Raw genomic sequence first — 13,979 nt, 5'->3', positions numbered from 1 at the left:
TCATTTATTGAAAAAATACCTTTTCTGGGGCACCTGGGTGGCTCAGCGGGTTGAGCCGCTGCCTTCGGCTCGGGTCATGATCTCAGGGTCCTGGGATCGAGCCCCGCATCAGGCTCTCTGCTCAGTGGGGAGCCTGCTTCTTCCTTTGTCTCTGCCTGCCTCTCTGCCTACTTGTGATCTCTCTCTGTCAAATGAATAAATAAAATCTTAAAAAAAAAAATACCTTTTCTGTTTATTTCTGTTGTTATTTTCATTTATTTTATTACAATTTGATGTGGCTTTCTGACCCAAGGATTTATACCATTCTTCAGTTCTGGAAAATTCTCATTTATCTTCATGCAGTACTTCTCCCTCATTTTCTTTATTCTCTTATTCTGGAGCTCTTCCTAGATGGATCTTGGATCTTCTCATTTTATCTTCCATGCCTTTTAATTTCTCATATGTCTGTGTGATGAATTCAGAATAATTTCCTCAGTTTTCTACTTGCCAGTATACTAATTCATTATCTTGGTCTAATCTACTGTTTAACCTAACCACTGAGTTTTTCATTTATTATGGTCCCTTTGAAATCCATCTAATTTGGGGTTGGTTATTTTTGTTACTTTTTGTTTCTTACTCATTGAGATGTCTATTCCTTCTTTTATTTAGTCACTTAAAACCTACTTTACTAAAAATCATCTTAGTTCTACTATAAATCCTGAGAGTATTAATTTTACTGATGAATTCCTTTTATTTGGATTTGATCCATTTGATTGAATGACTACATTAAACATATGGATGATATAAACTTTAAAATAGAATTAACCATGAAAGACTTGAAATATTTTTTAAACAAGATTTTGTGATGCTGAATTTAGATAATGAGATAAATAGGGCATAAGAAAGAAAGACAAGGTAAAATAATGTAAACAGCAAAATGTTAGATTAATTTGACTAGAATGGAGTAGCTAGCTTATGATTTCAGTGATGAAAGATATGAAAATTATAAGGTTTCTTTTATAAAATAAAATAATGCACTAATCATTAAGAAAGCAAAACAGAACTACTCTGCCAGGTAGGCCTACGACTTGTTCTCAAATTGCTAATAGTCTTTGGAGTAGCAGACAGAGGCATTTAATCTAAATTCTAAGAGGGCATAGACAGGCATGTTCTTTTCCAGGAAGATCAACTTTGAAACGAAGTAAAAGTTAGCAGAGGAGGGACTGGGAAGATATAGTTGAAGAAAAGAAGGAAAGGTAGTGTATCTCAAAGGTGCAGCATCCATTAGTAGCTGAGCCAAGAGACATTGTCTCCAGCAGTAAATTCTGTAAATTTGGTAGGTTTGGGATTTAGGTAGCAAATTGAAAGGAAATAAGAGTTGAAGTAGGCAAAAGACCTCCCAAGGATTCACATCAAATATTGATGCCATTTTCATATAACAGGTTTTTTTTTTTGTAACAGCCTTTATATTTTAGTACCACAATTCTCAAACTGTATAAGGCTCTCTGGGGTGCCTCAGCAAACTCTCAGGATGTTTCAGTGTATTTGAAATTTTCCAGGGAAACACAGTGACACTATTTGTTGGGTATCTTGTGAACTAACTAGAGTCAGTTAAATTTCAACATTAGATTATTCTACATTCCTTTTGTATAGAGGAACAGAAAATGAAGATGGGAGTGTCCAATCTGATTTCAAAGTTTTAGAAATGGTGAAAGTACCCAACATTTATAAGTAACTGTAGTTATTAAAAGAATTTTTAAAATGTAGCATTTTCTTTCTTATTTGTATTATTTCAAGCAGTGACTGAGTTATCATTTATAATTATAATTTAATTATATTTTAATAATTTATATTAAGTTATATAAGTTTTATATATTAATTGATAATTATATAATTAAATATATTGTATAATAAATAAATTTATTATAATTTAAATTATAATTTATAATTATAATTAGAAACTTACTGTTTAATACAGAATTGTTAGGTATTTCTCTTGGCCTGTAGGGCATATGGAAAAAATTAATGATACACTAAGCTCACCATGAACCAAGAAATTTAGGGAACCTCTAGCTTAGTACATAATATTAAAGCACAAATTTATGAAAGCAGTTCATATTTTCTGAGTCTCTAAGGTAAAAATAAAAATATCTAGAGGAATGCAGTTAGCTTAAACTTTTTCATCTAAGCTTGTTTGCCTCAATCCACTTTACCTGAAGCCAGACAGCAGATATTTGGCATTTTATTTTATTTTATTTTATTTTATTTTATTTTTAAATATTTTATTTATTTCTTTGTCAGAGAGAGAGAGAGGGAGAGAGAGCGAACACAGGCAGACAGAGTGGCAGGCAGAGGCAGAGGGAGAAGCAGGCTCCCCACAGAACAAGGAGCCTGATGTGGGACTCGATCCCAGGACGCTGGGATCATGACCTGAGCCGAAGGCAGCTGCTTAACCAACTGAGCCACCCAGGCGTCCCTGGCATTTTATTTTTTGATAGTAGTCATGTGCTATTATTTTTGGTGACCTGCCAGAGGTAGATTCATAAACTTTGGAAACTGAATAAATGGGTGATAGGATTTATAGTCCACTATAAGTAGCGAAAAATCTAGATACTATTTTAGTCCAGGTAGAAGTATCATTATATATCCACATAAATAAGGATCAGAAATTTAAGGCCAATTAGGTATAGATCACTTTTCCCAGGGATTCTTAATCTCTGATCTATGGAACCTGAAAATTGTATATCACACATGAAATTTTCTTTGTTCTACTGTTTTTGTTGTTGTTGTTTTTCTTTCTTTTTTTTTTTTTTTTTTTTTTGTCAGAGTTCCAAAGGGGTTCTTGGCCCTAGAAACATTAAGAATAGATTTATTAACTGCTTCATTTTTCTGTATAGTATGCCCTTTGGCATAAGGTAAATTGATCCAAAGCCAAGGCTAGGTCCCCCATCTTCCCATCTAATAACTATTCTGCAAGATAACCTGGTTTTTAGAGGTTAAGAATTAGATATAAAAAGTATTTGCGGGCACCTGGGTGGCTCAGTTGGCTAAGTGACTGCCTTCAGCTCAGGTCATGATCCTGGAGTCCCGGGATCAAGTCCCACATCAAGTCCCCCATCGGGCTCCCATCTCCACGGGGAGTCTGCTTCTCCCTCTGAGCTTCTCCTCGCTCATGCTCTCTCTCAAATAAATAAATAAAATATTAGAAAAAAAAAAGTATTTGCACCCAAGAATTTTTCTTTTAAAGATTTTATTTATTTATTTGACACAGAGAGAGAGATCACAAGCAGGCAGAGAGGCAGGCAGAGAGAGAAGGGGAAACAGGCTCCCTGCTGAGTTGAGAGCCCATTGTGGGGCTCAATCCCAGGGCCCTGAGATCATGACCTGAGCTGAAGGCAGAGGCTTAACCCACTGAGCCATCCAGGCGCTCCTGCACCCAAGAATTTAAGCAGAACTTATTTATATGTTTATGATGGACTCCTGAAGGAATTAAGGATGATTTTTAATTAATTGGATCTGTGGTTCAAAAGGTATATAAGGGTGCACAGTGAAATGTCTCTTTTCTAGAACCTTCACAAACTCAATTCCTCTTCCCAGAGGTAAATATTATCTTTTAATTTTTGTGTTTCAGAAATTAAAAATTTTAAAACCAGTAGTGTTATAGTAATGGAGTTTAAAATAACAAATGATAAACACATAGCTAGGACATAACTTTGGTTTGTTTTAAATGTAGATATGTGCTTACCAATCTGATTTTTATTTTAAGATGAATAACTGGTACTGTGTATTATCTTAGCTTCTTGATAGAAGGACATGATTGAGACATATTTTTTAGTAATGATGTTTTTGTAGTGAGTCAACGAAGTTTTCAGTTGGGACAGTTAGCCATGAAATTGTGAATATAGTCTTTCCAAATCCTGATGCATTTAATTCATTAAACAAAAAGTGGTCGTGGGGATATAACTTTTTTTTTTTTTTTTGCCAATATTACTTTTTTAGGAGGATTTTTTATAGAAGATCAAATAGAATTGTATCTTACCTATGGGCTTTAATAATAATTTTTCACTCAATAAGTAGACTACCAATAGTGGTCCAAAAATTGTACTTGGAGATTCACAAAAAATATTTTGGATTATCACAATACCTCTGAAAGGTGGCACTATTATGTTGATTTTACAGATGATTAAACTGAATATTTGAAAGGTTAAATAACTTGCTCATGATTTGGAGTGTAGGTGTTAGAATCTAACTTGACTTCATTTGATATCAGAAATTCACTGTCTCTATAGAACACTAAGATGCTTTTGTGTGTAGATGTGTTTACTTTAATATAAATTTGTCAGATAATGCTATTTAGTGAGTAGGCAGAGGTTTTGGATTTAGGATTTGGTATGGTAATAAAAAAGGTAACTAGTCTGTTGCTTATTAAGGAAATAATTAAATGTAATGTTCTTAATAAAGAATCACTAAATACATGGTTTTGCTCTTACACTGCACATGTTACTGAGCACCTAATTTTCCTAAACTACCACATTTGTATGTTTATTTTTTTTCTGTAGGGAGATTCCCGAAGTCTTCCATTTTCTGAGAATGTGAGTGCTGTTCAAAAATTAGACTTTTCAGATACTGCGGTGCAACAGAAATTGGATGATATCAAGGATCGAATCAAGAGAGAAATAAGGAAAGAACTGAAAATCAAAGAAGGAGCTGAAAATCTGAGGAAAGTCACAACAGATAAAAAAAGCTTGGCTTACGTGGACAACATTTTGAAAAAGTCAAATAAAAAATTAGAAGAACTTCATCACAAGCTACAGGAACTAAATGCACATATTGTTGTTTCAGATCCAGAAGATGTTACAGGTATATATGTATTTTATTTGGTATTTATATGATGTATTAAGAATTATTTTTATATAGTGTATTAATAAGAATATTATCTTTGAAATTAGTTAGCTTTATGACATAACTGTTTTTGGTTTTTCTGAAAGTACCAGAACTGTTTTTTATCCAGTTGTTAAGGTCTTGTTTCTATTTATTGAGAAATGCAGTTAGTTGATGGTTATGAAAATTGAAACGTTTACTTGGAGATGAGTAACATTGCTGTCTACTCTGTTACCCTCTGTCAGTAAGACATCACTTAGAGTTATTTTCCAAGATTAATGTTTTGTATTGAGTCAACCACATGCTCTTACCTGATTCATCCTTGTGATCAGCAACACGAGTTTGCCAGATGACTTTTTAAAGTTTAAAATGTATTCTGTGACTGAGGGATATTTTTATTCTTTGCCAACGTAATTAATCAAACCTATCACCTTTGTTCTGTGTGCTCTAAGCAACTGAATTAACAACTAAGCCACCAGGCATATAGTTTGAAAAGGAAGAAGAAAAAAATTTTTTAAAACCAAACGTTACTTTTTTTCTTAATATAGTAAAGAAAAGAAAAATATAACCCATAAGTCTGACCTAAGATTTGTAAACAATGGAATTAACAAATGTTCATGTTGGAAAATTTTCCATGGTACAGAAAGTAAAAATAGAAAAACTACCTCTCTTTCCCTAGGCTCTCTCCTTAAAGGTAGCATTACTAACTTTTTTGTTGTATATCCTTCCAGAAGAAAAATTTCCACGTTTGTATCAATATTTATCCATTTATATAAGCATTCTTTTCAAACTTTTTACTTAAAAAATCACATAAGACACATTTGTCTAATAGTTTTGTCTTTGCAAAGACAATATTTTGAGCAAGGTTTGTAATCTCTGTAACCTTCAGTGTCTTCATTCACAGAGAAAAGGAGTAGTATATGTACAGTAACGTATCCAACACCATAGAAATTTTAGAAGTATCTGTGAGATTAGCTAATAAGAAATAACAGCAAATAATAATATAAGCAAAATTAAATTTGATTAAGAAAATACATAAATGTGACTAAGAATCTCAAATTACCAATCTAAAATATTGGATAAGATACCTTCAGATCTTTAGTGTACTTAATAAAACTTAATTTTAATGCATCAATTTCAACATCTGGGGCCTACCTTAGTGATTTTATCTGGAGACTCTCCAGATAGAGATTTCAAATTAGTAAGAAGAATTGAATCTTAAAAATGACAGATATCATAGAGAAACCAGTCATCTTATTTTGGAGCTAAAATAATCCCAAAGATGTGAATTAATTTTCCCAGAATAACAAAGTTAGCTAAGAACTCCTCAACTCATCTAGTATTCTCTTACCCATACATTCAATAATTACATACAAATGGAAATTCATATTATGAGAATGCTTTTCTTAGCAATATCATGTAAATATAGAAATAGCCTGTTCTATTGGAACTCTGCCGAAATCTGCATTTTTTGCCCATTACTTCTTTAGGAGAAGTCTAAAATAAGAAATGGTACTGGAGCTTTAAACTCTGTTTATTTAGGGAAAACATTTCTTTCCTCACAGAATGCTGATAACTACCTTGTAATTGGAATATTGAGAGTTTCTGCCCCACAGAGAGTAGCCCATTTGGTTTCCTCAGTCCCTTTTAAAAAATCAACTTTACTGAAGTGTAAATTACATATGATAAAATGCAGATTTAAGTATATGATTTGATGAGTTTTAACAAATGGATATACCCAGGTAACTGTCATTAAAACAAGTGGATCCTGAACATTTTCATCACTTCAGTGGTCCTCCTGTATACCTTAATTCTCAATCTCCAGTCTGCATCCATAGCTTTCTTTAGGCAACCACTGGTCTACCTTTTATAGGTTTCTCTTTCCTAAGTTTCATTTAAAGAAATGACCTGGGATCCTACTAGCAAATTCTTTTTCTTTCTCAAAAGCCAGTTTGAATATCCCTGTGAAATTTTTCCTGTCTCTGATTATCTTTCTTTCTTCTACTCTGTACATTCATTGTTGTGTCATGTTGCATCATAATTTACTTCTGTACATGTTTAAATCACTTACTAAACCTCATGCTCCTTGAGGGGAAGGACATGTTTTTATTCTCAAGGCTTATCATAGAGCCTGGAACATATAGCTGTTGGTTGTATATCTCAAAAAAAAAAAAAAAAAGGCCAGCAAATAAAAATCTTGTATTAGTTCTTATAATTAATACCAAAATAGACTTTATCATAGTACTTTAAAAATTTAACAACTTGGGGAACAAAGCATTGGATAAAAATTTTAAAATAAATTGGAAATTTTCTTTACTGATCTTTGTTTTTCTTATTTATTTATTTATTTACTTACTTACTTATTTAAAGCATGCAAGCCAGTTGTGGGGGGACAGATAGGGGCAGAGGGAAAGGGGGAGAGAGAATCTTAAGCAGGCTCTAAGCCCAGCGCAGGGCCCAGTGCGGGACTCAGTCTCACAACCCTGAGATCGTGATGTTAGCCAAAATCAAGAGTCAGGTGTTTTACTGACTGAGCCATCCAGGTGCCTTTCTATTATCATTTTTAATATTGAATTTTCATATGATTGCAGGGCAAATGTTACATGAAATGTCACTTTCTACTGTGATTTATTAATACTTAAAGTTTGTATGGAATAAACTTGACAATTTTGTTAAAATTTGAGGGTTTTTTTTTTTGTTTTTTAAAACGTCTCTTTGCAAATGGCATAGTCATACCTCCTGGTAATAAGTTTGTTTTTTGTTTTTTCTTTTTTCCTCATTACTTATTTAACAGCAGTAAAAGCAACAACAACACAAGATTAAAGATAGTTGAACGTTAATTTTAGATTAGCTTGCCATAAAATTTTATCTGTTTTATATTCTGTATTAAGGTAAACAAAATCATTTATTTTAGATTAGGTCTGACAAGAAGATTCAAGGACATAGTTCTTTGCTTTCAGTTCTCCAGTTAATCCAGTATGTGGATTAATAACAGAAATGTTTAGCTAACTCCTCTCATCTTGGAGGTCTGCAAGCAGAATGACTCAAGGAAAGAGGGACAAAATTTAAGGCTGCATTGTATGAATAATTACTATGTAAATAGGTAGGAAGCCTACTCTTAATTCACCTTTGTAATGATTAACTCTATTAATCTTTAGTTTCTTATTTGTAAAATAAGGATTTTTATCAGATACATTTCAAGACTTATAAAACTCTGAAATGTTGCATGTTATAATACAAGATCTGATCATTTGGGACTGTTATTGGTGGAATATATGAGTATTCATTTATTCTTCAGAGTAGCAAGAAATTAATATTTTTGATGTTTTCTTCATGCCTATGCCTTGTTTACTTTCTGTGTACTTTAAGGTAGTCTTATTGGTATTATTATCATCCCACATGGAAATTATTAAGATATGGTTAGATGAGGCTGAATGCACCTTATGAAAAAGATTATTGGATCTCTGTAAAGTGGAGTGGTAATCTGTCTTAGTTGACACCTGAGACTCCAAAAGGAAATACTGGGAAAGAACCAGGATCCTGAATATTAAACTTTTGTGTATCATCTCTAAAGAAGAGGTTAAGGGTATGTCTCATATTTTATTAAGTATAGCTAGTAATTTGTATAGAATAAGTCCCTCTGTTTTCATCTTATTTCCTTTTCTTATATCTCTTCCTATTTCCATTTTCTCATGTTCCACCAAACTTAGACTGATTTTTACCTATTGAAGTAGTGAATATTTTCTTTAATATCTAGAATATCCAGAAGGGAAATACTGATTTAGTATACAACTAACAATATTGGAATTTTTTAGAGGTAACCTTAGAAATTCTGCTAAATTCTGGAGATAATAACTGTATCGAAGGAGTTTTCTTTCCTAATGACTAAGGTGCAGTTATGAGGTCTTTCTTGAATAGAAGTAATATTTGAATTTTTTTTTATTCTTGGCCTATCCACCTAAATACAGCATAGAAATTGTAGTTGAATTTTATATCTATATTAAAATACAAGTGTGAAATCTGTGGCCTGGTTTGTTTTGTAATTCTATGTATTTTTCTTTTTGAACTGAATGTCTCATTTTGAGGTAAACATACTTTGTATTAAGTTTTGAATTCTTTTTTTTTTTAAAGATTTTATTTATTTATTTGACAGAGAGAAATCACAAGTAAGCAGAGAGGCAGGCAGAGAGAGAGGAGGAAGCAGGCTCCCTGCTGAGCAGAAAAAGCCTGATGTGGGGCTTGAACCCAGGACCTGGGATCATGACCCGAGCCGAAGGCAGCGGCTTAACCCACTGAGCCACCCAGGCGCCCCAAGTTTTGAATTCTTAATGAGAGGGTTGCCATTGAGTAATTGTGATTATTAATTAGCAAGTCACTTTCAACACCCCTGGATTTGTTTCCTCATCTTTACAATCATGAGATTACATGATTCATAGATTCCTAACACTTAAATTATTTGATGATATACTTTTCTTAAAAAGGTAATACACAGTAAAATTGATTATTTTTTGGTGAACATTTCATAAATTTTAATACACACCAGGTTTATCTAACCACCACAATCAGAAAAGGGAACAGGGATGTTTGTAGTTGTACTCTCTCCCCATTCCCTATCCCCTGGCAATTGCTGGTCTATTTTCTGTCACAGTTGTTTGCTTTTCAAGAATGTCATATAAATGAAATCATAAGGTATGTAATCTTTGAGACTGATTTCTTTCAGAGAATTGCATTTTGAAATTCATCCACGTTTTTGCATTTATCAATAGTTCACTCTTTTTTATTGCTGAGTAGTAAGTCTATTATATAAATGTACCACAACTTGTTTATCCACGAACCAAGAACTTTAAAATGGTTTTCCAGTTTTTGTCAACTATCAGTAAAGCTGCTCTAACTACCCATTAACAGGTTTTTGTGTGACCATGTTTTTTTAGTTCACTTTAGTAAATACTTAGGAGTGTGATTGCTAAGTCACATGTTAGAGTATGTTTAACATTATAAGAAACAAAACAGGTGAACATAGAGGAAGAAAAAAGAGAGGGAAGCAAACCATAAGAGACTCTTAAATACAGAGAATGGAGTTGATGGAGGGAGGTGGGCCGGGGATGGACTCAATGGGTGATATTAAGGATTATGCTGAACACTGTATATTAAATGTAAGTGATGAATTCTACTCCTGAAACCAATTTTACCATATATGGTAGCTCACTAGAATTTAAATAAAAACTTGAAATAAAATTTTTTAAAAAAGCTCCCGAAATGTTTTTAAGAGTGGCTGTATCGTTTACCATTCTTATCAGGACTGTATTAAAGTTCTAGTTGTTCTACATCCTCTCCAGCACTTGGTATTGTTAATATATTTTTTAACCAGTCTAACAAATGTATAGTGGTTGATGAGACACATTATTGTAACCAGAGGTAGGAAAGAAGAAAAATACAGTAACACCATCTTTAGGAGAATTTATGAAAGAACTGTGCATGCCCTAAGTACAGAATAAAGAAGTCTTCTCTACCAGGAGATACATGTCAATTTCAAACATTAAGATGTAATAGATACAAGCAGTTCTGAAATTTCTAATGCCTAAGTTGCTTATTTAACCTTAAATAATGTTACAGCCCACAATCTTACCTGTGCTATTTTTGTAAAATATTAAGAAAGCTAAACCTGAGGTTGTACTAGTTACAGAAGATCTCAACATTACTTTAGTTGATGACCTATGCCGAAGGTCATCCTGAGTACACAATTAATTGATTAGGCACCCATTAATAATAAGTGAGCATTCATTATAGTCTGAGCAGGTTCAGGTGGCTCGATAAGGCAAGCATTTCTGTTTAAACACAAAAGCTCAATTCTGGGGGAAATATAAACAGTTAATGTAATTGTAGCAATTTGTTCTTTTTTTTTTCCCCCCAAGATTTTATTTATTATTTATTTGTCAGAAAGAGGGAGAGTCTGAGCAGGGGAAGTGGCAGGTAGAGCAGGCAGAGGGAAAAAGCAGATTCCCTGATGAGCAAGGAGCCCGATGTGGGACTCAATCCCAGGACCCTGGGATCATGACCTGAGCTGAAGGCAGATGCTTAACCCACTGAGCCACCCAGGCATCCTGGGAGCAGTTTATTCTTAAAATAATTTACAAGTATCAGGTGAAAACCAGAATGTTGGCAAGTAAACAGTAGCTAAGACTTTAGATGGAAGTTTGTGAAGGAGATAAATGGTAAGCTAGTGCTTCAGTATATTACTTTGATTAATTTAAATGTGGCTAGGTTTACTTCAACTATATTTCCTCTTACCTTTTTTTTTAATGCAGGAAATAAATAAATAGTCCTTTTTCCATAAGCAGACATCCTGACTGTACACATACCATTTCATGAATATTGAGCACTGAGAGTCAGCTGGGTATGAAATAAAGATCAAAGACTATATGACCTGAGATTAATCCAGGAGTTGTGTGGTTATATACCACTTATGTCCCCTCCAGGACTTGTTTTTCTCATTTGTATAACCTGGAGGATAGACTATATATGACCTTTCTAGGGTGTTTTGTGAATAAGGTGTTTTAATAGCTTGATGAAAGGTCAGTTATGAGCACGTAATCTCTTCTGATTGTGAACATGAAACCTCTTTTTAGAGATAAGTCTGAAATTTTCTTGGGTGAGGAAAGACTCAAGGTCAGCTACAAGGTCACCTCCTAAAGAAGCAAGGAACCAGTTTAAGGCTGCACCTTAAGTAATCAGGAACCTTTTAAAAAAGCATATGGATTGCTCCTGTGTTCTAAAACTCTCATTCATCTTGGAAGACAATTGCTCAGTTGTGGTTTTAGAAAAAAATACTGAAAGCACCAAAAATAGCATATCTGTTGCTCTACATATCGTTGGCAAAACTACTAACAGATTCAGTTTTTACTAATTATTCTGGCTCTGGAAGATCTCAGCCGTAGGGATAGTTTAACCACATTGTATTTTCTGATGACTTCCAAAGCAGTACACCTGACTAAGCTCTTTCATTTTCTTACTATTTTGTCCCTCATCCTTTGAATAGTATCTGGATAGATATAATGTAATCAGTTTTCTGTGTTAAATTCCCTTTGTTCAAAATACCTACTATGGTTTCTGTTTATCAACTAGACTGAATGATTTTCCATCTTCCCAATACCATACAACAAACTGAGAATACTATAACTCCAACCTGCTTAACTCCACTTAATTTGTGTGCCATTCTTGTCCACATTCTAGTTCTATCATTTTATCTTCATTTCTACAAATTAGATCTGATTATTATTTTATTTAATCATTGTTGGTTTTTAATCACCTACATGTTTATCATTTTCTTTTTTTTTCCTCTGTTCCACTTTCCTGAATCTGAGATTTGCATATTTCCTCAGTTATGGGAATTCTTAGCCCCTGGTTTTTGTTTTTTGTTTTTTTTTTTGAATATTGCACCTCCTGTGTTCACTCCACTCTTTCATTTTGGGAACTCCAGTTAGATGCATGGTAATTTCTTCAGGTCTATCTCCATTTCTCTAATACTCTTTCACCTGTGTCTGGGTTCGCTCTTGAGCACATGTATTTCTAATTTCTGTTACATATTTTTTACTACTTCTAGTTTTGGTAATTTTTAATAGTCTTGTTTTGTTAATCTTGGTACTTTTTGATAGTCTCTTGTCCTGGCCATTCTTTTGATACTTTTTAAATTTAGTTTTACATATTAAATATACTTTTTCATATTCGATATTAGAGAATGACAATAAGCGAAATTTTTGCCATGCTACTCCTGTAGCTTTTTTCCTCACTCAGGGTGATTTTTTTTTTCTACCTGAGCTTTGTGATTTATAATTGTGTGCACATTTTCACTGAAACTTTATCTGTGGAGGTTCTTTCAGGTCTGAATTTATTTATTTACTTATAGATTTATTTTAGGGAGAATGCACAAGTGGGAGGGGTTGGGAGAGGGAAAGAGAATGTCAAGGCAATTCTGCACTGAGCTCGAGCCTGATATGGGCCCAATCCTGTGACTCTTAGATCATGATCTGAGGCAAGACCAAGAGGTGGTCCAGCTGACCGCTCCACCTAGGTGCCTCTAGGTTTGAAGTTTTTCGAAGAGGATTTGCATTTCTTTTGGTAAGATGCTTGGAAGCATTATCAACCTGTGGCCCAATAAAATAAATTTTGGGGACCATGTAGATAGTATGATTTCCTGCGTCAAACCTAGATGAGGACAGTAAGAATGTTTAAAAGATACCATTCTTTCCCACAGTCATCCTAAGCCAAAGGCAAGTCAGCAGATAATTCAGCCATTATGGATGGCACCTTATAAGCTGTCTGTCTTTAATTAGGCTTTTTCTGATTTCATTGCTTACTTTGTAGGTTTCTGCCACAGCCTTTTCTTGGGCTCTTATTAAAATCCAAGCTTTATTCCAATAGGATGATGAGAGTTTAACAAGTCTCTTTTTATCACAAAAGCAAAAGCATTCTCAGAAAAACAAAGCTACGGATGTATCTGTACAAAGCTATCTGCCCTGGAATTGTGTCACATGCGCCATGTACTGACTTCTCCAAGTGAGACTGAGAAATTTTCTTTTCCCTCTTAACTTGCCTCTTATTTTAAGCAGGAGAGGAGATTGAACATGGAGTATGAAGTTAGTACTTAAAGATTACAAATATTTTCTAACTCTATAGTTTATTTTCGCTGTCTCACAGCACTTTGATTTTTGTTTTTGTTTTTTTTTTTTTTAGAGTGGGCGTGGGAGGGATAGGCAGAGAGAGAGAGAATCTTAAGTAGGCTTCATGCCCAGCATGGAGTCAGATGCTGGCCAGGCTTGATTTCACAACTCTGAGATCAGGACCTGAGCGGAAATCAAGAGTTGAATGTTTAACCTACTGAGCCACATAGATACCCCAGCACTTTGAATTTTATCGGTGGTTATCTTTTTAAAAAAATTACTTTGGTGAAATTAATTTAAGATGTTCTCCATTTAACATAATTTTCAAATTTATTGACATAATTTATAATATCTGTGTTATTCATTTAAAGTCAGCATATCTGTAGTAACATTTGCTCTTTCATTCCTCATACTGGTATGTTACCATTTTTCTTCCTTGACCACTTTTCTAAGATTTCTCTT

The 13,979-nt window shown here is 33.7% G+C and overlaps 1 protein-coding gene across 1 annotated transcript in view; it reads left to right on the top strand.

Annotated features, from left to right (window-relative positions):
- The window catches only part of PKN2 (protein kinase N2), a 133,441-nt gene that overhangs the window by 43,982 nt on the left and 75,480 nt on the right, over positions 1-13,979 (top strand). The window contains exon 2 of the mRNA XM_047724775.1: positions 4,539-4,839. Coding sequence (XP_047580731.1) covers positions 4,539-4,839 — 301 coding nt within the window. The remainder of the gene's footprint in view (positions 1-4,538; positions 4,840-13,979) is intronic.

The sequence above is a fragment of the Lutra lutra genome, chromosome 4 (assembly GCF_902655055.1).
Source record: "Lutra lutra chromosome 4, mLutLut1.2, whole genome shotgun sequence".
Classification (NCBI taxonomy): domain Eukaryota; kingdom Metazoa; phylum Chordata; class Mammalia; order Carnivora; family Mustelidae; genus Lutra; species Lutra lutra.
The sequence above is the reverse complement of the archived record's forward strand: the minus strand, read 5'-3'. Positions and strand labels throughout refer to the sequence as shown.